Source organism: Lynx canadensis, chromosome E3, assembly GCF_007474595.2.
Source record: "Lynx canadensis isolate LIC74 chromosome E3, mLynCan4.pri.v2, whole genome shotgun sequence".
In the NCBI taxonomy this organism is placed as follows: domain Eukaryota; kingdom Metazoa; phylum Chordata; class Mammalia; order Carnivora; family Felidae; genus Lynx; species Lynx canadensis.
In genome coordinates this window covers 1,691,443-1,719,416 of record NC_044318.1, presented here as the reverse complement: position 1 = coordinate 1,719,416, position 27,974 = coordinate 1,691,443, and the positions used below count along the sequence as shown (strand labels likewise).

At 60.0% G+C, this 27,974-nt stretch overlaps 1 protein-coding gene across 1 annotated transcript in view; it reads right to left on the bottom strand.

Annotated features, from left to right (window-relative positions):
* Positions 1-4,006: 4,006 nt before the first annotated feature.
* The window catches only part of CRAMP1 (cramped chromatin regulator homolog 1), a 53,491-nt gene continuing 29,523 nt past the window's right edge, over positions 4,007-27,974 (bottom strand). The window contains exons 7-21 of the mRNA XM_030300111.1: positions 22,100-22,185; positions 21,550-21,673; positions 20,202-20,283; positions 18,635-19,777; positions 15,769-15,946; positions 13,751-13,932; positions 13,582-13,656; positions 11,217-11,298; positions 10,302-10,406; positions 9,938-10,116; positions 9,421-9,489; positions 8,619-8,850; positions 7,804-7,968; positions 6,711-6,856; positions 4,007-4,318 (exon numbers count right to left, since the gene is read on the bottom strand). Of these exons, the coding sequence (XP_030155971.1) occupies positions 4,154-4,318; positions 6,711-6,856; positions 7,804-7,968; positions 8,619-8,850; positions 9,421-9,489; positions 9,938-10,116; positions 10,302-10,406; positions 11,217-11,298; positions 13,582-13,656; positions 13,751-13,932; positions 15,769-15,946; positions 18,635-19,777; positions 20,202-20,283; positions 21,550-21,673; positions 22,100-22,185 (3,013 nt within the window). The 3' untranslated portion in view covers positions 4,007-4,153. The remainder of the gene's footprint in view (positions 4,319-6,710; positions 6,857-7,803; positions 7,969-8,618; positions 8,851-9,420; positions 9,490-9,937; positions 10,117-10,301; positions 10,407-11,216; positions 11,299-13,581; positions 13,657-13,750; positions 13,933-15,768; positions 15,947-18,634; positions 19,778-20,201; positions 20,284-21,549; positions 21,674-22,099; positions 22,186-27,974) is intronic.

Sequence of the window (27,974 nt, the reverse complement as noted above, 5' to 3'; positions counted from 1 at the left end):
TCCCGCCCGGCCCCACGCAGCGCGAGGTCCGCCCGCCGGAGTCCATTAGATATCGCCAATGCCAGTCACGCCGCCGCAGCCAATAGCGACGCCTGGCCCCGCCCCCGCCCCACCGGACAGGCCCTGGACGAGGCCCGCGCCGCGCTCGCAGCCGATTGGTGAGAACAGATGCCGCTCAGGCCTCGGGCGCGGACATTGGGCAGCAGGGCGGCAGGGGCGGAACGTAGCCCCACCCGAAGCGGACGCCAGGGCCGCCCGATCCCCTTGCGCAGGCGCGGGCCGCGCACCCCGGAAGCGCCTCAGGGCCGGGGACCGCCGCCCGCCCTGGAGGCGCGCGGGACTGCCCGGCGTGCGGCAAGCGCCCGCTAGCCGGGCTGCAAAGACGTCACTCGGGGACCGCGCGAAGGAGAGGCTCACTCGGGAAGTATTAGATCAAGTATTAGTATGTATTTATGCACAATAATAAAAACAGATTTACAAGTTGAACTGGAAATTTAAACATAAGAAGTTTAACAGCTTTTGTTTATTATATTAAATAACCAAAACACCTTTTATTCCCAAAATTGGTAAAGAATAAATAATATAATTTACAATATGGTACAAAAAATAATCAGGAAGGACAGGCATTCTGCTTTATACATACACTGTATATGTATATTTATAATCTATAAAACAAATTCACATCTCAAACAAGCCGAAACCTTAGATGATATGGCTTAACGATTATCGAAAGAAACAGCGGTAAGTTCTGCGGCCCAGACCATAGCTCTAGCGTCAGCTATCCTGTTACAAAACAAAGGGTCCAGGTTGCTGTAGTGCTTCCAAGACTTAACGTGAGTTACAAATTACTGCGGGGTCCAGAGAGGTCTGACAGGAAAGGTTTGCGGTGGGTTTCTTCCTTTTTTTTCATAAGACAAGGTGCCCTATTTTCTCACAAATGCATTTGATAGATCTCAATGTCTTAAAAAAAAAAAAAAAAAAAACAACTGCTGCTTTCCTCCTCTACTGGTCTCCAAAATATTTTATTCCATAACTTTTCTTTGCACAAGTTTGGATCCCATGCTGTGATCAAGTTAAAAGATGCTATCAAACTGAAAAGGACACCCTTTCCAGGATTCTGATGCTAAGTTGGAAATGTGAGAAAGAAAGTAGATCAATGGATGAAATGTTTTCAAATATCCCCACTCCCTGAGCAAGTACTCTACACCTAGGAGATACGGAAAGATGAGGAAAATGTCACCAACAATCCTATGTGGGGCCTCCAGCTTCGACTTCTGTCTCTATTTTCTAGAGTGTAATGCTCATCACTGGATAGTCACCATAGGAATCAAGGCCCAAACACACCAACTCCCTGGAGACCAGCTATCTCCCGTCTCAATCTTTAAAGAAGATGAATCAGCAAAAAGATCCCAGACAGCAGTAGACTGACTCGGGAGGGATTTTCTGAGGAACAGCCCTGGTCTTACAATGTGCTCGAATGCACGAAGAAAGCCAGAGGTTCACACGGAGATGACAACTTTCGTTGGGAAGGCAGAGGAAGATAAAGGAAGAGGGAAGTTTCTCTGCTTGGGTCTTTTGAAAATTCCAGCCCTGAACATTAGCTGCTTATTTTTATACACATACATTCAGGCTGGGAGAAAACACACTCATGCTTTTAATGCTAACGACGCCACTTCCCCTTAGCGTGGCGAGCAAATGCTTATTTATACCTGTCTGGTTGCTGCAGAAGTGGCAGAACTCTCTGGAATCGTGTCAGCTTTATTACAGGTGAGAAGAGTCCATCCACTGTCCTCATTAACCCACCTCCCAGCTGGATGACACTCCAGAGAGTCTGTGGTCCAGCCCCCAAGGGGAGGAGACACTAAATGGCCTACAAAAGCTGATCCAGATCCCTACTTTTCCTCCTTTTAGGTGTCATTGAGCAACCTGTGCCACCCTACCCACCAGAGTGCCTCGGGGCGTCCCCTAAGGAGAGCAGCTTAAGACCTTCTACCGTCCCTGGCAACGTGCACACTGCCACCAGGCACTGCTCCCAGCACCGGTGCCATAATGTTACTTGGCGTCTCTGGTCCCAGACAGTGGGAGTAGAAGCAAGTTATGAGTGGCCTGAACTTGGTCTGGTGTCCTAACCTACTAAAGACCTAACAAAGTCAGATGCCCAGGGACAGATCTGCTGATCTGATCACCTCAACAGGGCGCTATTTCCAGGAAACGGACGGATGGATCACAAAACCACATAAGCTAGTTTAAAGATGCTGTGGTTCAAGTGATGCCATCTGTATCTTTTATTAAAGGGGCGCCATGTCCCTCTCCGACACATCTCCAGAGCTTTAGGATTTTCTGTAAGAGTCCAGAAGAGTGGCTTTATTGGTGCTATTTGGACCCAGACCCAGACCCGAAAGAGGGAAACCTCCTTATAGGCAAGAGCTCTGAGAGACACTTAAGACGAGGGAAGGAGGCTACGGCCCGGAAGCCCAACTGCCTGCTCTCCTCCACTGCTCGGGGGGAACGACCCTGCCCGCAGCCTGTAGCGGCCACATCCGTCTGCTGAGACGGTGAGATCAGGAGCATCCCCTCTGCTCGCATAAGACCTTTTCTCCCTTTTCACGCTGCCTCAACTCTTCACGGCGGACAGGGAGAGAAGCCCGTGTAGAGGGCCGGGGCTGGCCCGGGAGGCTGCCGCTCCATTCTGCTGCCAGTCGGGAAGAGGAAAGAGAAACGGTGGTCAGTTCTGGCGGGTTTCAGAAGCCAAAGAGCCTGGCTGCGGGGCGGAGGGTGAAGCAGCAGGTGGGACGGCGGGACGCAGGTTTCACCTGAGCAACACCACAGCACTGGCTCCCGGCCGCCACGGATACGGCCGCATGGTGCTTTGTCTGTGGAGCCTCCCAAGGCCGAGAAGCAAAGGAGCCTTGTTGGCTCCGCTCTGCGGGAAGACCGGGCACGGAACCATCTGCAGCGATGCCAAATGGTCACCGGGGCCGGGGAGCACACCAGAGGGATGTGGTTTTGTGTGCTCCGACTACACCCAGGCGTTCTGACCTCTGCTTGCGTTCCCCGCGCGGGAAGAGGAGAGACGGAAGGCCACGGGGTGGAAACAACGTGAAGGATGAAATCTGCGCGCCTGGGAGGCTCTGCGCGAAAGCCCATGGAAGGGACAGGAGATGCTGAGGCAGAGAAACCCCTCCCCACAAGGCCCGTGCCGTCAGGTGCCAGACAGCAGCATGCCGGCAGATCAGGAGCTTGTTGGCAAAGGCTCAAGTGTGGTCCCAACAGAGAGAGAACATCTTAGTTGACCAAGAAGAGACTCAGATCGCCAGGAAGAAACTTGAACACAGGAAGGAAACCATTAAACTCTGCTCTTCTCTGACATCTCCTAATTCTCAAAACACGAGGAAAACTCTTTTCCAACCAGTTTAGCAGAACTTTTCCCCTAAAAGTCCACACAACCTGCGTAAAACAGGATTCTTTCCTCCTTCCCATTGAGTCAGAACAAACCTCTAGGTTTCTGCGGTGATGGCACCCGTTAGGCCGCCCTGTGATCCGAGGGTCCTCTGAGGGGTCTGCTAAGGGTAGAGACCCCACGAGGCAGAGCTTAGGCCATGCCCTGCTGTCCCTGTCATCACTCTGCAGAGAAAGCAACCCAAGAGTGCATAGGTTTGGCAGAAAGAAAGCAGCGGTGGCTGGAAGCATCCCTGCAGAGAATGGGGAGGCCGCAACTCCCTGGGACCAGTGACTACGCCAAGGCACACCCATTCCTTTCCCTCAGAAAGAAAGCCCACTGGAACATCGAGCACAACAACTGAGGCAGAAGCGTGGGCAGAAATGTGGTTGCTATGCTGACCCTAACAGGAGACCCCATGGCTGGCAGGGAATTGCTCCAGCCCCATGGCCACGGCTGACATAGGCCCTTCCAGAGAATTCGTCCTCGTGTCCCGCGCCACCACTGGCCTCTGCCCGTTGGGACACGACTTGCTGCGTGTTGTGCGTTCTGGGGTGCAGAAGTTCCTCTGTTCGGACCGTCCTCTGGAGGGCCTGGGCTTGATTTGTGTTTTCTCTAGCCTGAAGAGGGCTACACCTACCACAGTTGAGGACCACCAGCCACGTGAGCCCTCCTCTGCAGCCTCCAGGATGCCCTGCCAGTGACGAGGTGTGGTCACTGGGACAGGTCACCGACGGGGGGCCCACCTCCACTGCCATCAAACAGGACCTCTCGGCGGCTGGGGTCGGCGATGGCTAGCTCTTGGGCCAAATCATTGAATCGAGATATGTAATCGATGCTGTTTTCATTCATCATGCACACCAGCTGGGAATCCACAACCTGTGGGGCAGAGGACACAAGGGAAGACCATGTCAGCCGGTGACTGGCTGGCTGCTGGACCGGAAGCGAATGGCCACCATGACGGGGACTTCGGTGGATGGCCAATGAACCTGGCGTGTGTATAGTGAAGATTAGAATCCCCCAGCAACTAGCCATGTCACAACGGCTATGCTGTCACTTTGAGCACTGCCTCTCTTGACAGGTGTGCACAACAGCTAACCAGGCTATCCGGCGGCCGGGATCAGAGTGGTAGTTCCCAGCACACAACACTTAACGGGAGACGATCAATAAGCAACGAGGCAAACGAGACGGAAGCAGAGATAGCGGGTGGCCACAGGGGTGGGGAGCACATGGCCAGGAAAGAAATAACAAGTGCAAAGACCGTGAGGGAAGACAGGCTTTGGCTCTTGAAGACACGAGCAAGCTAGCGGACAGGGCAAAGGAAGGAAAACAGGGACAAAGACCAGCGTGTGCGGAGCAGAGCCCTGGGCACAAACACAGGAGACTCGGTCGTCAGTGTGTGTCGTCTGCCTCCTTTGCAAGGGGCGTTGCTTTTGTGCACTCGGGGCCCAGAGCAGTGCCTGGCATGGAGTAGGCCCCGGGTAAGTATTTGTCAATGAATTGCATGACACAGTGAACAAATGAGAAGGCTTTGAAAAATTCTGAGTACAGCTATGGTAGGAACCCGAATTTTAAATTTTTTATGAGAGGCGCCCGGCCAACTCAGTTGGAAGACTATGTGACTCCTGATCTTGGGGTCATGAGTTTAAGCCCCACAATGCGATGAAGACGTTACTTAAATAAGTAAACTTTAAACTTTTTATGAGAAATATCATAGAAACTAAACTTCGTTTTCAAAAAGTAAAGCAAATAGTGTCTCTCTTCTCCATGTACGTCCCCCATCAGCTTCATCATTGTCAATCTGGGCCAGCCTGGCTCCACATTTCCCACCTACAACTCACAGCCATCGCCTCTGTTCACATCTTATCAGAAGGGCCTGGAGAGGGCCTAGGATGAACCCGGGCTGATCCTGGGAAGAACCGGGGGTCAGTCTAGCACGTGCCTGGGATGAACCTGGGGTGGGTCTGGGGTGGGCCCAAGAGTCTACACTTCTAACAGCTCCAGACACTGCCGAGCTGCTCTGGGGACCGCCTATGAACCACGAGGTCCTGGCGTGCCGTCTACGGGTACGTGTGCTGCACTTGTCTGCACGGACGCTGAGCGCTCGTAAGCGTCCGCGCACACACGGGAAGGGGACAGATGGGCTGTGCACGTGACCGCAGAGCCATGGGGTTTAAGAAACGTGCAGGGAGGGTGGGTACGGCGTTCTTCTGTCTGTGTCTCTGTCTGGGCAGAAGATCTGTTCACATCCCGGGTCGGCTCGAAACTCTGCAAAGCCTCCCTGCGAGGCCCCCACATCTCCAGGCACAGGTGAGGACTCACAGAAGCTGAGGATCCCTGGGAGACAGCCGTGAGCGCCCTTCCCTCCAGAACCTGACTATAAAATCCCCAGGAGATACCGCTGACGCCTGGACGTCCCACAGGAAAAGTATGTAAGAAGCGTTGCTTGAGAACCTAACAACTGACTCGACCCTTCGGGGTGGGGGGACCTAGATGTGGCGTTCTCTCCCTCTTAGGCACATCCTCTGCCTCAGTCTGAGCGCCAGGGCTGCATGCCCCACACTAGCTCAGTGCACCTGTGTCCACTCCGTCGACGGGCACCTGTCCTCGCTGGCCTCACCTGCTTGTTGACACCATTCGCTCCTTGTGGGGCGGGTACCCGGGGAGCCTCGTGAGCAGACAATGAAACGGGCCTCTCAGACCGAGTCTCAGCTCCACGTCGAGGGTCTGCCATCACCCGACGCAGGCAGGAGCCCGGGGGAGCAGAGCCCACTCTCCAGCTTCGCTGGCCAGCAGCCTCCTGCCACGACGCAGGGGAATGCTGCCCGTGCTGTCTCTGCCTGTCGGGGGCAGCGCCGATGACGGGCCTCTACCGCTGCCTGCACTGTCCCTGTCTATCGGGGAGGGGCAGCAACGATGACAGGTTCCCTACCACTGCCGCCCACTCGGCTAAAACCAGAAGCAAGGCGGCGAGGAGTGGCACTCCCGCCTCGGGTCACGCAGCTGCTGTAGGACAGAACGAGATCCAAACCCTGGCCGGGCTGCCCCCAGAGGCCCAGCGGTTGGCCCGACGCCAGGGCGTCCCAGGCTCCCAGCCTCCAGGGCCGAGCTGTCACTTAGGGTATGTCACGTGCCGCCGCGCGGGAACGGACGCCGCCTCCCTAGTCGGGAGAACTCGCAGCTCTCAGGCACCACACGGGCCGGCTGGAGGGGAAGGCCAGCTCCGGGAGGCGGGCTGGTGGTGGAAGTTGGGCGAAGGCTGCGCACTCACCTCAGCGACGTCAGCCAGTGACCTGGACACGAAGGAGTCTCTCGAGTTGCCATCCAGCAAGCTGGGGCCCAGCAGAGAGGTGCCGCTGGGGGGCCCCGTGGGGGTCGGCAGCATCTTCCGGCTCTTCTCTGGGGAGATGAAGCTCGCTGCCGAGAGAAGGAGAACGCATGCTGAGGCCGGCTAGCCCGGACCCGTCCAAGGGGAGGATCCCGCGGGCCGCACGGGGCCGGCATCAGCCCCATGCTCATGTGGGTGCAGCCGTTACGCGGTGCGTGGCCCTTCTCACACGGGGAGGCTGGCAGAGCTCTCCGTGCAGCGTCTGGTCATCACTCTCTCCTCCGTGTAAGGTAGTCTCCAACTCTTCATAATTTATATTTGACCTCGCAAACACCCGCACTGTCCTTTGCGATTTCATCATCGACGCTGCCTACCCGTACCGCCATCGATGGAGCCCCCACCGTTCGGGGCCACCGGGCCTGGTGCCCACACGTGCGCCGACCCGGCTCATCGTGTGTACAACAGCCCCTTTCAGGGGCCACCAGTCCCCTGACGACGCGCACGCCCAGCTGCCCTCAACACCAGGTGCGCTGACCCCAACGTGCCACAGGAGCTCCTCCTGTGTAGGCCACAGAGGCTGGTGTGGCTGTCCTTAGTAGCTCCTCCCACCATACGAACACCTGGCTCCTGGGGAGGGGACCCATCCCACGATGCTCTGATCTTCAGAACACGCTGAGGATGGGGGAGGAAACTGAAAACCCCCCGAGCCGCATCCGGCCCTGCCGACAACAAGGGCAGAAGGCCCGCGCAGGCAGGAGCCAAGATAGGGGGCGGCCCGTTGAAAGGCACAGGAGACTGAGGGGCGAGGCACCCATCTCAGCTGGGCTGAAGGTCACACGTGTCCACGTTCGCCATAGCACGGTGATGTGCATTTCCCCTGCATAAGTGCCGCGGGATGCACCCCGAAACAGGATAGGAGTTCTAGGACTTCTGCCGCAGTGTGGAGACGTTAGACTCCAGCCCCCGCCTGATGTGCCACGGGGAGCCCGCTGGCGCCCTGCTGGCCTGCGATGACGACCCAGGCGCCTACACTCACCAAACAAGCTGCTGAGCGATGAGTCTGTGGGATCGCTGGGGCACCACTGGGGGTCGTGGGTGGGGGAGGCGATCCAGTCCGGCTGGGGGCTGCTGGATGGGGACGGAAGGCTCTTGGAACTGTCACTGCCATTCAGCTTCGCTGGAGAAAGAGGGACTCCCTCACCTGTCAACAGACACCCCGGATCAGAGATGGCGGTGGGGGGGGGGGGGAGAGCACCCCACCTCCCCAACCTGCCATCAACAAACAGCAGCACGGCACAGTCGGGCACCACTGAGCGCCTAGACCCGGGGCCACGCGGGGCCCCGTGGAGGATGAACAATATTGGCCTGCAGGGGAGATGCGTGGTGGCAACCCCAGTAGCTGTGGTTATGACTGACAGGGCCAGACCCCATGTTGCGGGCCACCCCAACCTGTCACTGGTGCCGACACCAGCCCTCTGAGGCACACGCTTCCCAGCTTCACCAGGAAAACGCACGACGGTGCGAGCTGAGTTGTGTGTGAATCCATAGCCGGAAGCAGACCAGCTGTCTGGGGAGCCAGGGAAGCCAGGGCCCCAAAGGCCCCAGGCCAACACCCTCCAGGGGCCCGCACAACCAGGATTCACAGCTAGCCAGAAAGAGGCCCTCTCTGAGCCTTGGGCTGCAGAGGCCTTGCGGGCCCTCCACTGGGGCCGCCCCCACAGGCAGCAGACCCTCCACACCCCAGAGGGGACTCAGGACGGGAGCGTGCCCAGCAAGTGTGCAGACACCTGGCAGGAGGTCAGGTCCCCGGGGGACCTAGAAAGGAGGGCACACGGGCGCCCTGACCCTCACCATACTGGCCGGAGCTGATGGCGATCTCGATGATGGAGTCGCTGATGTGCGTGGCGGGCTCGCCCTGCGAGAGCACGTCCTCAGGCGGGCCGGGCAGGGAGATGTCCAGCAATGCGGAGACGTTGGGCGGGGACAGGCGGCTGCTGGAGCCCTCCGGCGCGGGCACGGGTGTGGGGAGCCCGTTGTGGAGGGGAGCCTTGGCCAGCTCAGATAAGGAGAGAACGGGTGAGCCCTGGGCGGAGACACAGCGGGTCAGTGAGGAGCACGGAATGCAAAATCAGCCTCAGCTTCACCAGCAGTGACACGTGACAGGCGGACTGCCGCAAACGAGGACCCGAGCGGTCGCTTCTTCCTCCCCGGCGAGGAACACGCACAGGGGATTCACTTCTCTTGAAACCACTCCAGGGCGGGCAGCGCGGGAGGGCCTGGCAGAGGCGGCCGGCAGGACAGCTGGTAAACCGGGCAGAGGGGTAGTGCCGGGGGGGGGGGGGGGGGAGGGGCGCTACCCACTGCCACCCTCCTCCGCCTTGGCCCAGGACACTTAGTCCTTCCAGGGGTGCATCTGAAACAGGCCGCCTTGCGGAGGAGAAGGAGGAAGGACTTGAGGTGGAGAACACACGTTCACCTGTCTGGGCGAGGCAGGTGGACGGACAAAGCCACCGGGCGGCAACGGCTGTCTGTGTGCCCTTGCCACAACCTCCGGAGAAGCAAGGCGAGGGTCAAAGGAAGACCCCGAGGGTGGGGGCCTGGCCTAGGGGTCCCGGGGCAGGCACCGCGCTCAGCAACTGACAGCACATCCTACCTGGAAACTGTCCGTCACTGGCTCCTGCTCAGACCTCGAGGGAACGCTGACGAACGGGCCGCTGGCGCCCTACAACACCACCAGGACAGCCCGTGACCCTCCGCCCACACCTGGGGTCGTCTGCCAGTTCAGAAGGCAAGCCAAGTCCCAGCAAAGCCCGAGGGCACGGGCGGTGGGGGGAGCCGGAGGCCAGGCGGGGAGACAGGGCGAGCGACTTCTGCAGACAGACAGAGCTCCACGCCTGTCTTAGCTCTGGATCCTGCCGCCTCACAGCAAGCCTGTCCCCACTGCCTTTCTCGGTGGCTCTCCCCTCGGGACCACACGATGCTCACCCACGCCATGGCCTCCCTGGTTCGGGCACTCTCCTCCGGCCTACCGGGGCCCGTCCACTCCTCAGGCAGAAATGGGAGCCCAGCGTGACCTCAGCCCGTGGCCTTGGTGCCCACATATCTGGAAAGTGACCGACCTATCCCAGAAGCTGGTGGGGATGCGAAGAAGCCTTTCTAAACACACTCACCCCCACGGCAGGGATGGGGTCTCCGTTCTGGTGGGTGCCGGTGGAGTCCTGACCCGGGACGGTAGCGGTCACCTCGTCCGAAGAGAGCGGGGAGATGCCAGACAAGCCCTCAGTGTCCAAGACAGGCAGGGGGCTCCCGGGGATGATGCCGGCACTTTTAGCTGCCAAGTCGATAGCACCTAGCAGCAGAAAGGACATTTCGAACCTCGGCTCCAGGGACACCCTGACACGTGCCCCAGGGGGCTCCCTCACACCTCATTTCCAAGAAGGCCAAAGGCCCCGAAGGGTAACCACACACAAGGACTGCAGGAGAAGAGAACAGAAACCTCACTTGGAGGCTGTCGTGCTGACGACAGAAACTTACTGGCCAGATGGCCCGGGGCCTGGGGTGGAAGGGCCTTGGGCACAATCGGCCGAGACAGGGCCGCTTTGGTCAGGGAGGACTGGATGGGCCGGAACGAGCCTCTGCCTGTGAGGACAAGAACAGAGACAGACGCGTCGGCCTGCACCCTCCGACCGCACAAAGGGGGCCGCACACGGTTTCCTTTGAAGCCGCAGACAGAAGGTGAACCATTTCAGGAAGCACTGAGCCTCCCAAACCCTGGCTGACGTCTGACAGGGGTCAGACGGGGTCAGACGGGGAGAAAGCCCCGGCTCCCGGGACTCAGCGCCGCCACGCTCCCCAGGCCGCTGGAAGGGTGCAGTCGTACTGCCGCCGGCGCAGGCCCGAAGGGGGACGTGCGCCCGCACAGCCTGACTCTGCCTCGGCAGGTGGGCGCCCCCGCTGGACGGGGCAGCTGAGAGTGGGCACGAGGAGCCATCGACACTCTGGCGCGTGCACCCGACAGGTGCGGATCGAGGCTGGCTTAGAGGGTGCGTCGCAGAGTGCGAGCTCCGCTCGCCATCCCTACTGTGTAACAAAGTGTCCCTCAAGAGCCAGGGCTCCTGCTGCGCTTCCAGACCCGTGGCAGCGTGCCATGCACACGCCAAGGTCACACCTGCCGGGGGCGGACGACAGGTGCTCCCCGGACACTAGCGAGCAGAGCCTCCAAGCCAGGGCCCCCGAGCCCACCTGTGAAGGAAGCTGCCCGCACCCCGCCTGCCAGGGGTCCAGGCCCGCCGCTGCACGGCCCCGGCCCACACGGGGGCACACCCGGTGTTTGTGGACGGGACGCACAGAGGAATTCTGGGGAGGTCATGCCGAGAGCCAACGGCACAAACGTCTAGCGTGCCCAAAGATGAGGCCGGGTGTAGGGGAGGAGTGAAGCCAGGCACTTACCAGTTATGGAAGAATTGGACAGGATGGAAAAGGAACAGACGTTGTGGGACTGGTTTTCAGATGGTCGAGGAAGAAGTGTTCTCTGTGGAGGAAGAGGACCCTGTCATCAGGTGATGGAGTGGCCCTGGCACCAAGAATCACTCAGGGGATGAGTGACGGGCTGGAGGGGACATTCCAGGTAAGAGGGGCCCGAGTGGGGCTCCGGCACTAGAGCTGATGATACGAGGGCCCCCAGGGCACCCGAGGACAGCTGTGTCCATGGACCCCAAGTCCCTGAATACTGGAGCCTCTCCGGGTAGAGCCCTGGGGAGCGATGCCAGGCTAACCCAGAACGCCCCAAGTCCTGCACAACTGCTCACGAGCGCTGGACGGGGACAGTTACGAGACACACCCTAGATCTGGGACTCCTCACGTTTGCGGTGAAGAAAATAAAGTGGCTCCTTGCGACGCAGATGGGCAAAGGGCCTTCGCCACTCTGCCCACCCGTCCCTGCTCCTGGCCTAGGTCTCCTGGGTGTGAATAATTAAGTGCCAACCGGGCCACTGCCTGGTAGGGAATTATGGGAATTGCCGAAACCGTTAGTCACTGAAGTAAAACGTGAACGCGGTCTGACACCACAAAGCGTCACGAGACGCTGCCGGCTCTGGGTGCACAAGTGTAGTCTCCCTATCCCGCAGAGGCTCCCCGAGGCGTCATCACAGAGAGAAGGTGGCTGCTACCAGGGCCGCTAACGACACAGAGGGCCGACAGGTCTGCTCAGCTACCAGGAGGCAGCCGGGCAGCCCGCTTCCACGGCAAGGAGCCGTGCAGGTTGTGTGTTGGCCTCGCTTCAGACGTGCGCCGATGGAGAGGGGGACAGGAAATGCCGGGGCTGCAGCAGCCCCGCCGCCCTACTCTGGACGTGTGACAGCAGCCTGGATGGCAGGGGAACGAAAGACCAGGGCCGTGTGCCAATGACACTTTCCATAAAACCGTAAATGCAAAAGAGCACATACTGTGTGCGGTTCCGTTTACGTGAAACGCTCAGAGGAGGCAAATCCACAGAGACAGAAAGTGGGCTGGTGGTGGTCGTGGCTGCCAACGTCTGGGGGGGAGGGGCAATTCAGGTAACGTGAAGATGTTCTGGGATCAGACGGCGGTGGCAGGCGCACAGCCCTGGGAACGTACTAACGCCACTGAACAGTACACGTCAGGCCTTTACGCCGCGCGAATCGTGAACCGATAGAGTCGTCACAAAACTAAAGGCCGCCACGGAAGGCCACGCAAGTCTGTAGTCCTGGATGGACTCCCACGAGCCAGCCAGCATCCTCCCGCTTCCCCGGGCAGGACTCGCGAACTTCACCCGACACGCAGCTTCCACGCGCGGCACACACGGGACCTGGAATACAACCGTCTCCCACATCCACAGGGGACGTGTTCCAAGAACCCCCCCGGAGGCCTCCAAGTGCACGTGGCATCAAACCCCGCGTGGGCTTTTTCTGTGTGGACACACCTGCGATCAAGTTTGTAAGTTAGGCACGGTAACAAATCAACAACGCCGAGTCACGATGCGGTAACACCATGACGATATACTGGAACGGGAACGTGTGAGCGTGGTCTCGAAGGATCTCGGCGCCGCACGGACTCCTGTCCCTCAGTTCGTCGCCCACGTGAGCGGCACAGGCACGTGACGCAGCGAGCCTACTGCTGCCCTTGTGACGGGCTGTCAGGACAACGTCTGCTCCCCGCTGACCTCGGGTACCATCCGTGGCTAAGGGGGGGGCTGCTCTACACCATTCTGCGTCAGCCCTGTCGTGTCAGCTCACTTCTAAGGAAGTTCATCTCGAGACAGGAAGACGACAGCACTAACAGAGACCTACGCGTTTATTCTCACGTAACACGTTGGTCAACGTCTAAGCTTACGGTCCTTTCAGAATCCGAGCGTCACCCCTTTTATCTTTTTACCTGTAAGTACAAATGCCCCTGCAGTCGCAGGCCTGTTGCTCCCGGGCTGTGCCCTCGGGGCCGCATGTGGCTCCTATGGGGTCTCTGGCACTCACCGTTAGGAGCTCAGGAGAGCCGTTCCGCCCACCTTGCCAACTGCTTCCACTGACTATGTACACATAAACAGAGGCTCCGACGGTCCTCGAACGTATCCCCGCCCGGGACACTCTTGGGACTCAAATCCCCACAACTTCCTGGTTGTTTTGCAAGGGCTTTCCAAGCTATGCAAAGATTATCGTTACTTCGGGGCACAGTCAGAGCCCCCGTCACTACTCCGTCCCAGGCATAAGGAAGGAAGGAGGGGCGGAGGCCTCGGTCTCACAGGAGGAGCCGCAGGAAGGCCGAGGGGTGGGAGCACCCAGATTCCCAAGGGCACCCTCACCTGGACCACCAATGGCTTCCGCAGGTGCCGGTTCCGCAACTTCCTGGGCTTCGGCAGGAAGAAATCCGACTGCATCTGTGAGGAGACGGCGCGGGCCTGAGAGCGAGCCCCCAGAGCCCCCGGGACGCAGGGCCCCCCCCTCTGCCGGCAGGGCGCCGCCCCCACTTACGCTGATGGAGTTCAGGTGCTGACGGAAAGTCAGTTCTGTCTCCTTACTGGGAGAGTAGAGCTTCCCGTGTCGGCTGTTGGGCGGCAAAGTAGTGGGGACAGCGAAAAGGCCACCGTCTGAGTCACTGCTGCCTGTGCTGGAGGGGCCAGCCACCAACAGGGGTCTCGGCGGGTTTCTCAGACCTAGAGACCAAAGGAGAGCCAAAACAACCACTCACCCAGCAGCACCCCCAGCGCAAACAGAGCGGTCTCAGGAAAAGAACTGGGAAGGAATTCGAGACAACTATTCCGATTTCAGTCCCCAAACCTGCTTTCTATCTTCTCCCTGGAACTCTAGCTCCCACTGTGAGTAAAACCTTGGCCCTCGCCGATAAAGGCACTCTGCCGCTTTCATCGACAGCAGGAAGTGCAGATAGGCCTTCAAAGACATTTAAGAGCTGGAAGAACCTTCCAGATCATCTTGCGTAGACCAGAGGTCAGCAAGCTTTCTCTATAAAGAGTCAGAGAGTAACTGCTAGCTTGCTGGGCCATACAGTTCTGCAGCTGTGGCGTAGGCGGCCGGCCCCCAGCAGCCTGTGCGCCTGCGCGAGGCCACGCGCCACGGTCTACCGGTCCCGGCTCTCAATCTCTGTTACACCAGAAACAGCCCAGAGATAAAAGGACAGAAAATATTTACTTAGGAACCACGACTTTGGGACTCTGCTGTTTCCTGCATGCCCCCTCACTTCGTGGTGGACACGGGTCCCCTCTCCTTAGCTCATTTACAAATGTGTGGAATTCAGCTCCTACTCGTGCAGTCCAGAGACAGGCCCTCGAGGCACTAGTTGGACTCTGGCACCACAAACGTGATGGTCTAGAAGGATCCCCAATTCAGAAAGAGATGGGTGTCAGGGTGCCTGGGTGGCTCAGTCAGTTAGGCATCCGACTTCGGCTCAGGTCATGATCTCAGGGTTCCTGGGTTCGAGCCCCACGTCGTGCTCTGTGCTGGCAGCTTGGAGCCTGGAGCCTGCTTCGGAGTCTGTCTCCCTCTCTCTAACCACCCACCCCCCTTCCCCCACACTTCATGCTCTCTCTCTGTCTCAAAAATAAACATTAAAAAAAAAAAGAAAGAGATGGGTGTCCAAGAATGCACAGAATTATGTAATTTCAAAAACAGAACGGAAGGCAGGAAAAGACCACACCATCCACCAGCCAGCCCCACCATCGACACTTGAGCCTCCATCTGCAAGGACACCAGACCCAGTCTCGGTCACCCCAGAGGACACCACACGGTGCTCTCGTTCAACAGGCAGGCTATTCCCAACACACAGAAAACAGGAAGCTAGTGACGTGCTCAGAACGTCTCAGAAAACAACCCCGGAGAACCACTAACACACAGGACACTAAGTCTGTTCGGTCAGATTAAGAACAAGGCGTGGGGCTGGTGGTCAGCACGCAGAGACCCCGGCTGGCGAGGGACATTCAAGACGTCCAGGACGGCCGAGGTCCTGCAGCGAGAGCACCCACCTACAGGGACCGTTATGACACCCTTCACACCTGGCGAGGACGCACAGCATGTGCCCATCCTCAACGCCTGTTGCCCCGTGTACCAGGTAACCCAAGTCATGACCCCGAACTTAAGCTGTTCCCCAGTTACAGCTGGGACAGAGGGACAGCGCAGATGGGCAGGCCAGAGTTAACTGCTCGGGAATCCCTCAACCCGAGGGCTGACTTGTAACGTGAAGGGAAACACTCCCTTCTCCGACTCGTAGCCGCCGATTCAGCATGTTAGAGAGGCTTCCGCTGACCTCACAAGGATCCCCCGAAGCGACCCAACTGTCACGGGCCACCCCTTGTTTCCCACCGGGAGCGCCCCAGGACCTCAAAGCCTTATGTGCCAGGCACGTGCTCACCTCCCCGTGAGGGGTGGGGATTTCTGCTCTAACACCCGGGCCAGCGGGGCCGGGCGTCAGGCATCCCCGTGCCCTCAGCTGACATGGCCCACGCGGCCAGGAAGTCACCGGGACGGATGGGTCTCACCTGAGGAGCAGGACGCGGAGCTCGGAGAGAAGGCCTTGCTGTTGCGCAGGGCGGACTGGCTACGCGGGCAGCGCGGGCTCCGGGAGCTGACGGTCACCACCTTCCCTGGCGGGGTCGCGGACTGCTCCTCCTGGGCGGGCCTCGCAGAGGCCGTGGAGCTGACGTTCCCTTCTGGAGCCTGGGACAGAAAGGGCCACCACAGGAGCCCAACTCAGCCCGTGAACAATGGTTCTGGGACGAGTGCCCCCGAACGGAAGGCAGGAGAATGCCCTCAAGCTTAGGGGACACCAAAGGGCTCAGAGACCACACTTCTACAATGGCAAAGTGCAGCGTCCCCAAATCACTTGGCAGAAGGCCACTTTTAAAAGCCCTCGGTCGGGCAGGCCCTCAGGGGCACAACCATTCTCTGTTCCTGGTTTCGCTGCCCGTAGGTGACACAGACAGGCCACCCCCTCGTGCGGTGACAGGAGGCAGAGATGTGTGAAGGTAGCGGGTCTCCCACCAGCCTACGAAGTGCTCGCGCTGCTGGAGGGAGCCGCTGGATGGCCGGTGACACCAACCACGTTTCAAAGGCCCGCCCGAGGGGGATGCACCGGCCTGTCCTGATCCTGAGCCGGAAAGTCTCTACAATTAACCACGCTCACAGTCCAAAAGCCCTCTGCGGAGTCGGAATGCCAACCTCGGGGCTCTGCAGGCCCCAGCGCGGGCTGCTGACCCGCAGGGGCCCCGGGGGGAGACACGCCCTCAGGCCCACCTCAGGCCTCACTCTGGTGACCTCCTCCCCGACCGCCCCCAGGGCCCACCGGGCCGAGCTTTCTGTGAATTAGGGAGCCCCATCCCCTGCTGTCAGCACAACCTGGTCTGCTCTGCTTGTTCAGTGACCCTGCGTCTTCCTGTGCCCCCCCAGCCCCTGCCCACCTTTCCCGTTCTGTGGGACCCTCCCTCTCCGTCCCCTCCCACGTGGCTTATCCAGCGTCCCCATCCAACCAGCCAACAGCGCGCCCAGCAGCCTCCCGTCGAGGTCCCGGCTGTCTGGGGCCCGGGCGTCCGCTGCACTTGCTGGCAGGCTCAGCCGGCCCGCCTTTCACTCAAGGTCTCTGCGCTCAGCTTAGGCCTCTGCCCGCTGGTCCTCACACCTGAGCCGTATCAGAATTGCCTGGGTCCGGAGGTCCAGACGGGGTCTCTGGGCCACAAGAGCCTGCATCTCCCACAAGTCCCCAGGAGACGTGGAGGCTGCTGGGCCCCACCCTGGGGCCATGGGTCTGAGCACCCTGCTTTGAGTTCTCTGCAGTGTTTCCAAGCTGCTCCTCCCTCCTCTCCCAGGCAAGGCCAAGGCCAGGACCCGCGTCCCCTGCCGCCCCAGGCTTCTCAGGAGCTGGCCTCACTTGGCCTCCTTCCCCAGGGTGCCGGACATGCTTCTGTCTCACCAGGATCCTCCCCTGAGGCCTCCAAAACCCTAACTTGAGATTGCTTCCTAAATTCTTCATCTCTGTCCAGTTACCCAAACACGGCCCCTGTCTGCGCGCAGGTCGCCGGCCTCCACACCACTAAATCTAAAAGCTGCTGCTCACCCTCGGGCCACACCCATGCGGCCTCTGCAGCACCCGGCCGGTTCCCACCCACCCGAGAGCGCCACCTCCCCCACGGCACCACTCGCACCCTCCACGTACTAACGGAGCACCTCTCAGAGGCAAGAGCCGTGCAGGGACGCAGCCAGGAAAGGGATGGGGAGCCTGAGGGAGAAGAATGGGAGAGGGGGGAGGAGGCTCACCGAGGGCCGTCCGCCCAGGAGAAGCGGGTGTGCTGTGTAGACGGGACTTGGCACCGAAGGGTCCACAGGGACCCCACAGTCCCATTCTGTCCCCCAAGCTCCACTCCCTCCTGGCCACCATGTTCTGCCCGGAGCTCACGGACCCTCATGCTACCGCTGAGCCCACACAGCAACTTAGGAACCCGCTGCCGCAGACTCTGTTTCTTGTGCCCAGGAAAGCCCACCGGACTTTCTCATCGGTGGCACCTTCCCACCCCGTCTCTGCTGACTGGACGCCCCAGGAGGGGGTCACAGCCACTCCCCTGGCTTAGGGGCCACCCCATCACAGAGCCTCCTGAGGAGCCCCGGAGCCCTCACCGCGTGGGGCGGAGCCAGCACCCGTCCGTTCTCACCTCCTCCCTCCTCTGAGCCTGTGCCACCGTCCTCCAGGACGGCCACACTAAAGCACAAACTGCCCTGTCGTTCTCTCTGCTGTAACTCGCAACGTTCCTGACATGAGCCGAAGCCCAACCCCCACTGGGCTCCTGGAAGTGGCTGCTGCATCGCCGTCCCCTCGGCCAGCACGTGAGGGCTCAGCGTGATTACTGAGGCCTAGCAAGGCACGGCTTACTGGTCACTGTCGTCTTTGGAGCCTGGTGTGAGCCACGAAGGACAGTGCCCGGGCCTGGCAGCAAACAGGAGCCCTGCTCTGTGAAGCATGGCCTCTGTGGTCACCCCAGTCCCTCCTGTTGCCCTTCCAGCTGAGAGCCCTGGGGTACATGGTCACCCTGGGCCCTCCTCCCCTCTTGCTGAGAGCCCCGGGCACATGGTCACCCGGGTCCCTCCTCCCCTCTCGCTGAAAGCCCTGGGGCACATGGTCACCCTGGGCCCTGCCTCCCCTCCCGCTGAGAGCCCTGGGGCACGTGGTCCCCCCCTTCTCCCCTCCCTCTGAGAGCCCTGGGGCGCATGGTCCCCCAGGTCCCCCCTCCATCTGAGAGCCCTGGGGCACATGGTCACCCTGGGCCCTGCCTCCCCTCCCGCTGAGAGCCCTGGGGGCGCAGGGTTATCCCGATCCCCCCTCCTCCCCTCCCGCCAAGAGCCCCGGGGCGCACTCACCAGCCTGGGGTTGACCTCGGTGGAGATGAGCTTCAGGAGGCAGCTGAGCAGGCGCTGCTTGTGGAAGGTGGGGGGCGGGGAGCCGCCGCGGGGGCCCTGCGCCTGCCCGCCGGGGGCCTGGCCCTCGGGGCCCAGCACGGCCAGCCAGTCGTACTCCAGCTGCAGCTTGTTCGGCTTGCCCATCATGAGGTAGACTTCGGCCAGCGTAAGGCTTTCGGAGGTCTGCAGGTTCCAGCCCTCCTCACGGAGCTGCTGGGCGAGCCGGCTGGCAGGGACGTCCTTCGGAGGCTTGGCGGCAGGCTGTCCCTGAGGCAGGGGTTCCAGGGGGCTCCCCTTGTCCTGGGGCTCCTCCGCGGGTGCGTCTGCCAAGTCTTTAGTGCAAACATCTGGCTGGAGCCCGGGACTGGACTGAAGCTCTGGACCCGGTGGGGCCCGGACGGGGGATGGGGCCCCGGCCCGGGCAAGGTCAGCCGCCTCCGCGCTGCCAGGACCACGAGTCTCTGGGGAGGGGCACCCCGGGGGCCGCGAGTCCGCGCATCGGCACTGCTCGGGGATGATGAGGTCCTGACAGGACTTCATGTAGCGGGGGAAGGGGTCAAGGAGGGAGAGCTCCTCCTCCAGCTCTGGGAGCTGGCCGCAGGTGCACGGCACGTCCCCGGGCTCTCGGGCGGGGCCATCTGCAGGAGCAGCCGTGGGGGTCTTCTCGAGCCGCGCCCCCGCATCCTGGAGCCTGTCAGGAGCGTCTAGACCACCGAGGCTTGGGGCGGCCCCCTCCCCAGGGGCACTTTCAGGGGAACTCTCTCCGGAGCTCTGCGAGGCGTCGGTGGACGGAGGGGGACGTCCGGGGCCCTTGCCCTCGGCGCCACCCCGTGGACACTTCACCTGGCCCCTGGCCGTGCCCTGGCCGCTCTGGATGCCCAGGATCTGCGCTGGAGGCAACGTGTGGGTGTCCCTGGCGCTCTGCCTGCACCGGCCGCCCTCCTGCCAGTGCACCGTGCAGAACGCTTTGGAGTGCACCACGCGGGCCACGCCCGGGAGCGGTGTCAGCGTGCAGCTCTCTCCGGGGAACAGGTGCAGGGCCACCTTCTCCTGCGCGGGCGCCGCGAGCGAGTGCTGCAGCTGCCGGTCCTCCAGCGTCTTCCGCTGCCACAGAGGTCAAGGAGCAGCCGCAGCAGTGGGCCCCACCGGGCAGCGCCGGGCCTCGAGCAGACCACCGGCCAGGCACCTCCTCCCTCACCGATGTCACACCCAACGAGCCCCTCCCGGCTGGGGGCAGCCCGGGACACAGGAAGTCTCGGGCTGTCCTCGGCCGTGCCACTCAGCCTGCCAGCGGGGACGCCGTGCACGCCCCCTACCCCGAGCCACATGGACCAGATGCAGCCACCGGCAGTGTGGACAACAGGAAGGAGCTCACACCCGAGCCCCAGGACAAGGGGCTACAGGTTTAGTTCTGGTTCTACGTAACCCCGTGGGCCCGCTGTACTCTCAGGCCAGAGAAGCGAGACCCCACCCTCAGGCGCAGGGGCCGCGGGGTTTGGGCGAGTTTGTTTTAGTAGTAAAAGGATACGATCCGCACTTCGTGGAGCGCCCACTTCTGTTTTAAGAATTCGATGAGGCTGGAGACCTTCCGGTGGAGCTCCACGATCATCCTGCCGAGAAATCACAGGCAGGACAAGGCGGCCATTACACAGGGAGGGGACCTTCTGAAGGGCAGCGTGAGGCCATGAGGCGAGGCCATGGGATCGAGGAAGGGGTATCAGAGGGGCCGAACCCACAGTACCCCAGCAGGCCACACACTCCTTGTCTTAGAAATGAACCCTTTAAATTCAAATAACTAGAAACTCACACGAAACCGTAAGAAGACAAGAGCAATCCCTTGTGCCCACTGCACACAGTACGAGATCTCCCTCAGGACACAGGCCGTGATATGACCCACCCTCCTATTCTGTTAGCACCTTTTGGGTCCAGAAAGCGTGGCCTGACCAGACTTAATCAATACCAAAAAACTTAAAACAAGGAAACAATGAGGTCCTGACACAAACAAACCTCAAAAAAGTCCTGCTCCCATGGAGCGCCTGGGTGGCTCAGTCAGTTGAGCATCCGACTTCGGCTCGGGTCATGATCTCGTGGTTCTTGAGTTCAAGTCCCGTGTCGGGCCCTGTGCTGACAGCTCAGAGCCTGGAGCCTGCTTGGGATTCTGTGTCTCCCTCTCTGTCTGCCCATTCCCCCCTGTCCCCCAACCCCGTGTCTGTCTCTCTCTCTCTCTCTAAAAAAAAAAAAAAAAAGAAAAAGAAAAAAGTCCCGCTCCCTGAAAGAAGCCAGACCTAAGACCACATGGGCACCATTGTCTTTAGTGAACTGTCCCCGGCAGGCAAATCTAGAGACAGACAGCAGATGGGTGACGGCTGGAGGCTGGGGGGGGGGGGGGGGGGGGGGGGGGGGCAATTTAGTGAAACGTTTCCTTTCAGGGAACCGAAATGTTCTGGAGCCAGACGGAGGAGATACTCATACAACGCTGCGCGAAGGTCCTCAAGGCCCCCGAGTCAGATGCCTTGAAGTGACCAACGGTTAATTGTACGTTGTAGAATTTGACTCAACCAAAAAAGAGGAGGTATAAACGGAAGACGGTGCACGCCCACCACGGGGCCCCGTACACGAATCAGACCTACACGTCCAGGAAGATGACGAGAGAGGAGCGGAAAGGGCTTTTGAGGGTAAACACAAGGGAAAGATTCTGGAGCCATCAACCTGGGAACCACATCATGCACCCTGTGCTTGGCCCACGAGCACCTGCCCAGGTGGGACTCCGGGTCTGAGGGCCACAGTGAGCGCACGCAGGGTCAGAGAGCGCGAAGGCCCGTTCAGAGCACTGGGGGAGCCCCACTGCTCCCCACGGAGGCCAAAAGCCACGTTACCTGAGCCTCGGGTTCTGAGCCAGGCTCTGCACGCGGGCCCAGGCGTGGTTGTTCCTCGGCTGCAGCTCCACAGGGACTTTCAGGGGCAGGCGCACCGGCTTCTGGTCCTCGTCGTCACTCAAGCCTATGACAAGAAGGGGCCGTGAGAGCCGGGCACACGGACGCCAGTGCAAAATGTGAAAAGGTGCTCCAGGCAGACGGCCTCGAGAGTCTCGAGAGGGAGACTGGCAGGGGAGCCTGCGAGGCTCCACGTTCTGAAGGAGAACTGCGATGTGGCCGCTTGTGCATCTGGGAGCCTGAGCCACGGACCAGGCTGCGACGGGCCAGGAGAGAGTCACCTGCGACGCCGGCTGCCACTTGGTCTGAACGAGCCGGGGCCTCTGAGGGCACCCTGATCTCCTATGCGGATGCGCTGCCGTGACCAGGGGTTTCAACTGCAGGTGCCGCCAACCGGCAGGACCACATTTAGTAGACTCTGAACCAGCTCGAGACTCCGAACCGTCCATCGAGAGCCCGCGCGAGCCCCTGCCCCAAGTCCGTGTTCACGTACCATCCGGGTCACACAGCTTCTTCAGAGCTCGGCACATGGGCGCTTTGATCCGCAGGTTTCTCCCTTTGTAGCGCACGGTGGTGGCCCTGGGAACAGAGTTTCAAGGAGACAGTGAAGCCTCCAAGTGACCGGCCGCTCCCCACCCGGCACACACACAAGGGCCAGCCTGCCCGGAACACACAGAGCCTGGGTAGGTGAGGGTCCCCAGGAAGCTGCTAGGGTCACAACTGTGCATGGCGAGACCTCATCATGACCCGGGCGGTTCCACTATTTTCCTGCCCGAGCCTCACGCTGTAGAGGACATCTGCGCGCCCTCTGGCCTGACGACCGGCGTGGCACCAGCTGCTGTCCATCCCCTGGAAAACCCACCTCGCAGAAACCCCCATCAGACATCAAACGCGTGCCCTTCTCTCCTCCCCTTCTGCCTCAGGTCCCGCGAGAGAAAGTCTGAGCCCCCCTCGCGATGAACACCACTGTAAACCACGGCAGTGGTGCCGGGGGAGTACGGGACACTCTCAGCCGGCAGGCACGGTGCCACTTGTTCGTGCTCTCCAGAACTGACCTGTGGGCACATCCACACTGTCACAGCTGTGGGTGACACTCCGTCTGGATGCTGCTATGGCCAAAATGTATATAGTACACAAACTAAAGTAATTCCGTGTACCGACAAATAGGAAAACCACAACGGTAGCTCCTTTCAAAAAGCACACTTAGAATGCTCCAGAGATAATAACGGCCGGCTGCTCTGCAAAGCGGCAGTGAAGTCACGCACGGGCAGGACAAGTCCGAAAGACGCTGCAGCGCCACTGCCCTGGGCCCTGCTGCTCTCTCGCTCTGCCTCCGGAAAGTCACAAAGGATGCACGTTGGCTGGAGCTGCCGTACAAAACACGGACCTCCGGAACGAGCTACCCGATGCCAGTGAGCGAAAGCGGTTTTCATTTTGGAAAAATGGTCAAGGTCTGTATACCGTTTACGACTGTGCGTTAACCAGTTCTTCGAATGCTGGCCAGCTGGGACCCCCTCCAGGAGAGCTGCTCTGTCCTTGCCATTTCTGAGAAAACCTCGGTGAAAAAGTTACAGAACGCACGCGGTGTGCTTCCAAGGATGTGAAAAAAGTGACGGATTTCTATCTGTACGCGCCGACCTCAGAAGGACACGCGTGGAATCTGCGCACAGTTACTTCTGGAGAGGGAAGGGGGTGGGGGGCTGGGGTCCGCTTCTGTTTTACACTGAGGGTGTGCACCACTGACGTTTTTACAAGGTCGTACTGGCACACCACTCACGTAGCTTTACACAGTATCGCCCTGAAATGGGAGCTCTGAAGGCCAAGGGCACCCTGCAGTGGGGCGCGGCTGGGGGGCACACACATCGCACACGCCACAGCGCGTCCCAGCCTCTGCCTCTGAGGAAACAAGGCCGCACGCCCCTCCTCCTTGGCAAGGAAGCCGCTCAAATTTCCAACACGGGTCCCCTAAAGGGCAGACTTCACCACTGCCCCCCGTTGAGCGTTTCTAGGGCCAAGCGGGAGGCGCGACGTGGGGCAGGGCTGACGGCTGGAGACAGCCCGCTCGAACAGGAAGTTCAAGGATTCCAGCAGCGACACGCCCGTGGCCTCCGCCTCTGTACCCGGCGCCCCCAGTGTACCGCTGGGCCCCCTGTGCCGGGAATCCGATGCGGGATGCCACGAGCGGCACTGAGGACGGGCAGGCTGCCCAGAGACCAGGGGGCACCAGGAGGCCTCCTCCCCTGTGTCAGGTGGCACAATTCAGACGGCGTCTATGCAGAACGTGCCCCTCGCTCCACTGAGACCAAACACGTGCAGTATAATCATCTCAGTCCGGGAAACGGAGGTGGCCACGTGCGGCCGGGGGCGTGCCACAGATGGCCTCAGTCCCGGCCCGTCCCCAGCGACAGCTCTGGGGCTGACGGGCCTCTCTGCCCGTCACTTCTCATTCCGTCTGTGCCAAACCAACAACACAGAGCGGGAGGGGCCGTGCCAGGGGGCACCTGCGCTTGCGATAATCACATTTTCCGTTAAACTGCTCTTTTGAGACTTCCTTTTTTTTTTTTTTTTTTAAAGTGAAATTGAGCAGCCTTTGGTAGGACCAGAACATTCTGAGATTACAATCCCTTCCCTATTCTCTCAAATGGAAGTTCTATGAGTGGCCTGAGGCCAGAGCCTGCAGGGGCAAAGCCGTACTTGAGCTCGGCTCTGGGAGGCCAGGCAGCAGCACCCCAGGGCTCGGCGTCTGCACGAGACTCACAGGTTGCCCTCCGACAGGTTCACACACAGAGGGCTCCATGCAAACCGCCCCCCTATCGTCACTTTGACACAACAGGCAACAAGCTAATTCCTCTACACGTACATGCACAGGAGCCTGGCTTTCCCGTCTGCAAAATCACGAGATGAACCCAGAAAGCGCGTGCTAAGTCTATGCTGCCCGCCTGCAACCATCCTAGGGAGAGGGGACCTCAGAGCTCTCCTCAGCCCGTCTGCTCCCGAGTCCCACAGATCTGTAATGAAAGGACACCCACAGTTCACCGAACAAAGCCTGCATGAGAAGCAAGGATGGGAAGGCACTTAAATAAATGCCCCACGAGCTCCGGCCTTAAATAAAGCTGCAGTTCTCCACGGGCACCGTACGGATCCCCCCCCCCACCTGCTTCACCTTTACGGGCCATTTGCTCTGTTTGTGGGAACCAGGGTCTGCTGCTGGAAGAATGGACACATCAGGCAGGGGGACACAAGGGAAACCTAGAGACAGACCCACACAGCAAGGCCCCTGGCTTCACACAAGGGCGCAAAAGAGCCAAGGGAGGAAGGACAGTGCTTGCAACAGATGGAGCTGGAGTAAGCCGTCACACAGCCCACAAAAACCCACCCCGGCATAAAGGGCACGTCACGTATCACGGACCAAAATTTCCCACCATAAGACTTGCATACAAAGACACGCAGCGGCGCGTGACCTTCGGGCACACGAAGTTCTCGGACGAGACCCAGAGGTCACGGCCTGCACAGAGAGATGGCGGACGGCACCCTGGCGGGACCGGGCACCTCGCCCTGCCGTGGGCACCACGAAAGCGGGACAAGCCGCAGACCAGGGGAAAACACTGCCCGCCGCCTATCCGACACGAGGCTCGTGTCTGCGAGGAGGGAAACAGAGGCAAGAAAAATGCAGTTTCAGGTAAGCCTCTTGAGGGCCCGCAGCCCCCTAACACCCGGAGCACGCCTGTGACCTTCCGCGAGGAACTCATGGCAGCCTTCCTGCCTTAACGTTTCTGTTTGATTAAGGACTAAAAGTTACCTTAGCCTAACAGGAGCTAGCCCCTCCAGGTCCTGAAAGCCTGCTTCCAAATTCCTTAGAGACTCACCCTGTCCCTAACCCCCACTAACTTAAAAGCATATACTCAGCCACTCCTCACAACCCCAGTGCGGCTTTTTCTGCCCACGGGTCCTGGCCCCCTGCTTTAATAAAATCACCTTTTTGCACCAAAGACGTCTCGAGAATTCTTTCCTAGCAGTTTGCTCACGAACCCCATCAGATGACACCTGGAGAACTTTCTAAACTCAGTAATAAGGAAACGGACATGAGATTTGAGCAGGCCCATCACCAGAGACAGACAGAAGGACAAGCACAAGACATTCAATGCGGTCTGTCGCCAGGGAAACGCGCACCAACACCACCGGGAGATGCTGCTGCCCGTCCCCAAGGACGGCTCAGGACAGCTGCCACGCCAAGCATGCAGGGCGTGGGCAGCGCCCGGGACGGTCACTGGAGAGCGGCACGCCATCTCCCCACGGAGCGGCACATGCTCACCTGTGGACTTGCCCAGGCGACACGGAACACACACCCGCAGGCGAAGGTTTAGAGCAGTTCCTTCTGTGTAACAGTCCACGTTCCTCACCAGGGGACAGACCAGGGGATGGCGCAGCAGGGACACTGCTCTGCAGGAAAAGGCATGAACTACGGACCCAAAGGGACCGATCTCAAGAGAGTACCGCTGAGTGGAAGATGCCAACCTCCGAAGGCCACACGTGGCATCACCCCCATTTGGATGGCGTTCCGGGAAAGGCAGGACCACAGGGGTCAGAGAGCAGCTGAGGGGCTGCCGGGGCTGGGTGTGGGAGGCGGCCACGAGGGGGCGTGGGGGTGACGGAGCCGCCCGTATCTGGATCGGGGTGGTACCCAACTCTGCACACTTCTTGGAACTCAGAAGAGCAAGTGAGAGGAGCCAGTCTGAAAAGGACGTCTGCTGTACGACACCAACTCAGCGACATTCTGGAAAAGTCAGCTGTGCAGACAGTAAAGGTGGGAGGTCACCAGGGGCAGGGAGGAGGGAAACGACCGGGGAGCATGGGGGACTCCCGGGACAGTGACACTACTCTGCAGGATCCCGGAACGGCGAAGCAAGACACTGCACGCTTCACTGTTGTTCACGGGCCATCGTGAGACACGGGCACACACACTGAAGACGTCAGCTCAAAACCCACTTACTGCCAGCGACACGCGGCACGGACCACAGACGAGTCCACAGTCCAGCAGGGGAAAAAGACACATTAAAACACAACAGGACAAGTAACACACGCCCCACGCGCGTGCACACTCTGGATGCACTCCTGCACTGGTAAATCCAGGTGAAGGGTAAGGAGCTGTCTGCCATACCTCTGTTCCAACCTTTCCGATGTTTAAACTTTTTCACGATAAACTGCCTGGAAGGCCAACAGAGTGACCGTCTTGCTTCTTAGACACAGGCGAGTTTGCTGTGCGACACGCGTCTGTCCGAGCAAACAAAGCAGCTGGCAGCACCTGGCGTCGATGTACTTCTCCGCCTGGGATCTGCCGGGGGGCGGGGGGGCAGGGAGGGGCGCCCGGGGAACCACGACGGACCGGTAAAGGGCCTGACAGGTGAACACCCGCAGCGCTGGATGGAGTGCCGTGCTGACCAGTCACATGCAAAAGACGCGTCACATCCAGACGTCACGGAGTCCCAGGGCTAGGGAGGGGCGGCCCAGTTCGCAGCTGAGGGACGAGCAAGAGCCCGTCACCGAGGGCACGGAGGGAGCGTCCCAGATGGGGCAGCAGGAGGAAACGGCAGTCAGAAACCCGAATCCCAGTGAGGCGTGCAGCCTGCCACCCACAGCTGCGTTCCGGCGACTCTCCGGAGCACCGCCCCACCCCCAGCCACAGCCTCGGTGATGGGGCCAGGAGGAAGAAGGAAGAAGGAAGCAGGAGCCAGGGTACCACGCCCTGTGCTGAACCTGCCGCAGCCCAGGGCCTCACGAGCTCTGCACCAGAGCTGGCTCCTACCCGTCCCGGAGGGAGACCAGCACTGGGGGGTCTCCCTCACCCCAGAGCCCTCCAGGGGCTCCTAGACGGTCCTACCACCAGGCAGTGACAGCACCCATGCACGATGAGGCCCAGTCAAGGCTGAAGCCACAGATGTTACGTTTTCGCTGCCAAAAATACAGACAAATACGTTTTATAAACATAGCTCCACAGAACAAATGTGATTATAGCAATTTAAAGCTAATAAAAAAGAACACCTTTCCCCAACATGGAACTTTTCTCTCCTAAATAGACAAAGACACTATTATTAAAGACTCAAATAACAAAAGACACGTGTCAAGTCAAGAACGGGGACGCCCCACTGTGTGGGTGGCCCAGCTGGTTAAGTGTCCGACTTTGGCTCAGGTCATGATCTCACAGCTCCTAACTTCAAGCCCCGGGATGGGCTCTGTACTGACAGCTCAGAGCCTGGAGCCTGTTTCGGATTCTGTGTCTCCCTCTCTCTGCGCCCCTCCTATGCTCACGCTCTCTCTCTCAAAAACAAACCCTGAGGGGCGCCTGGGTGGCTCAGTCGGTTAGGCGGCCG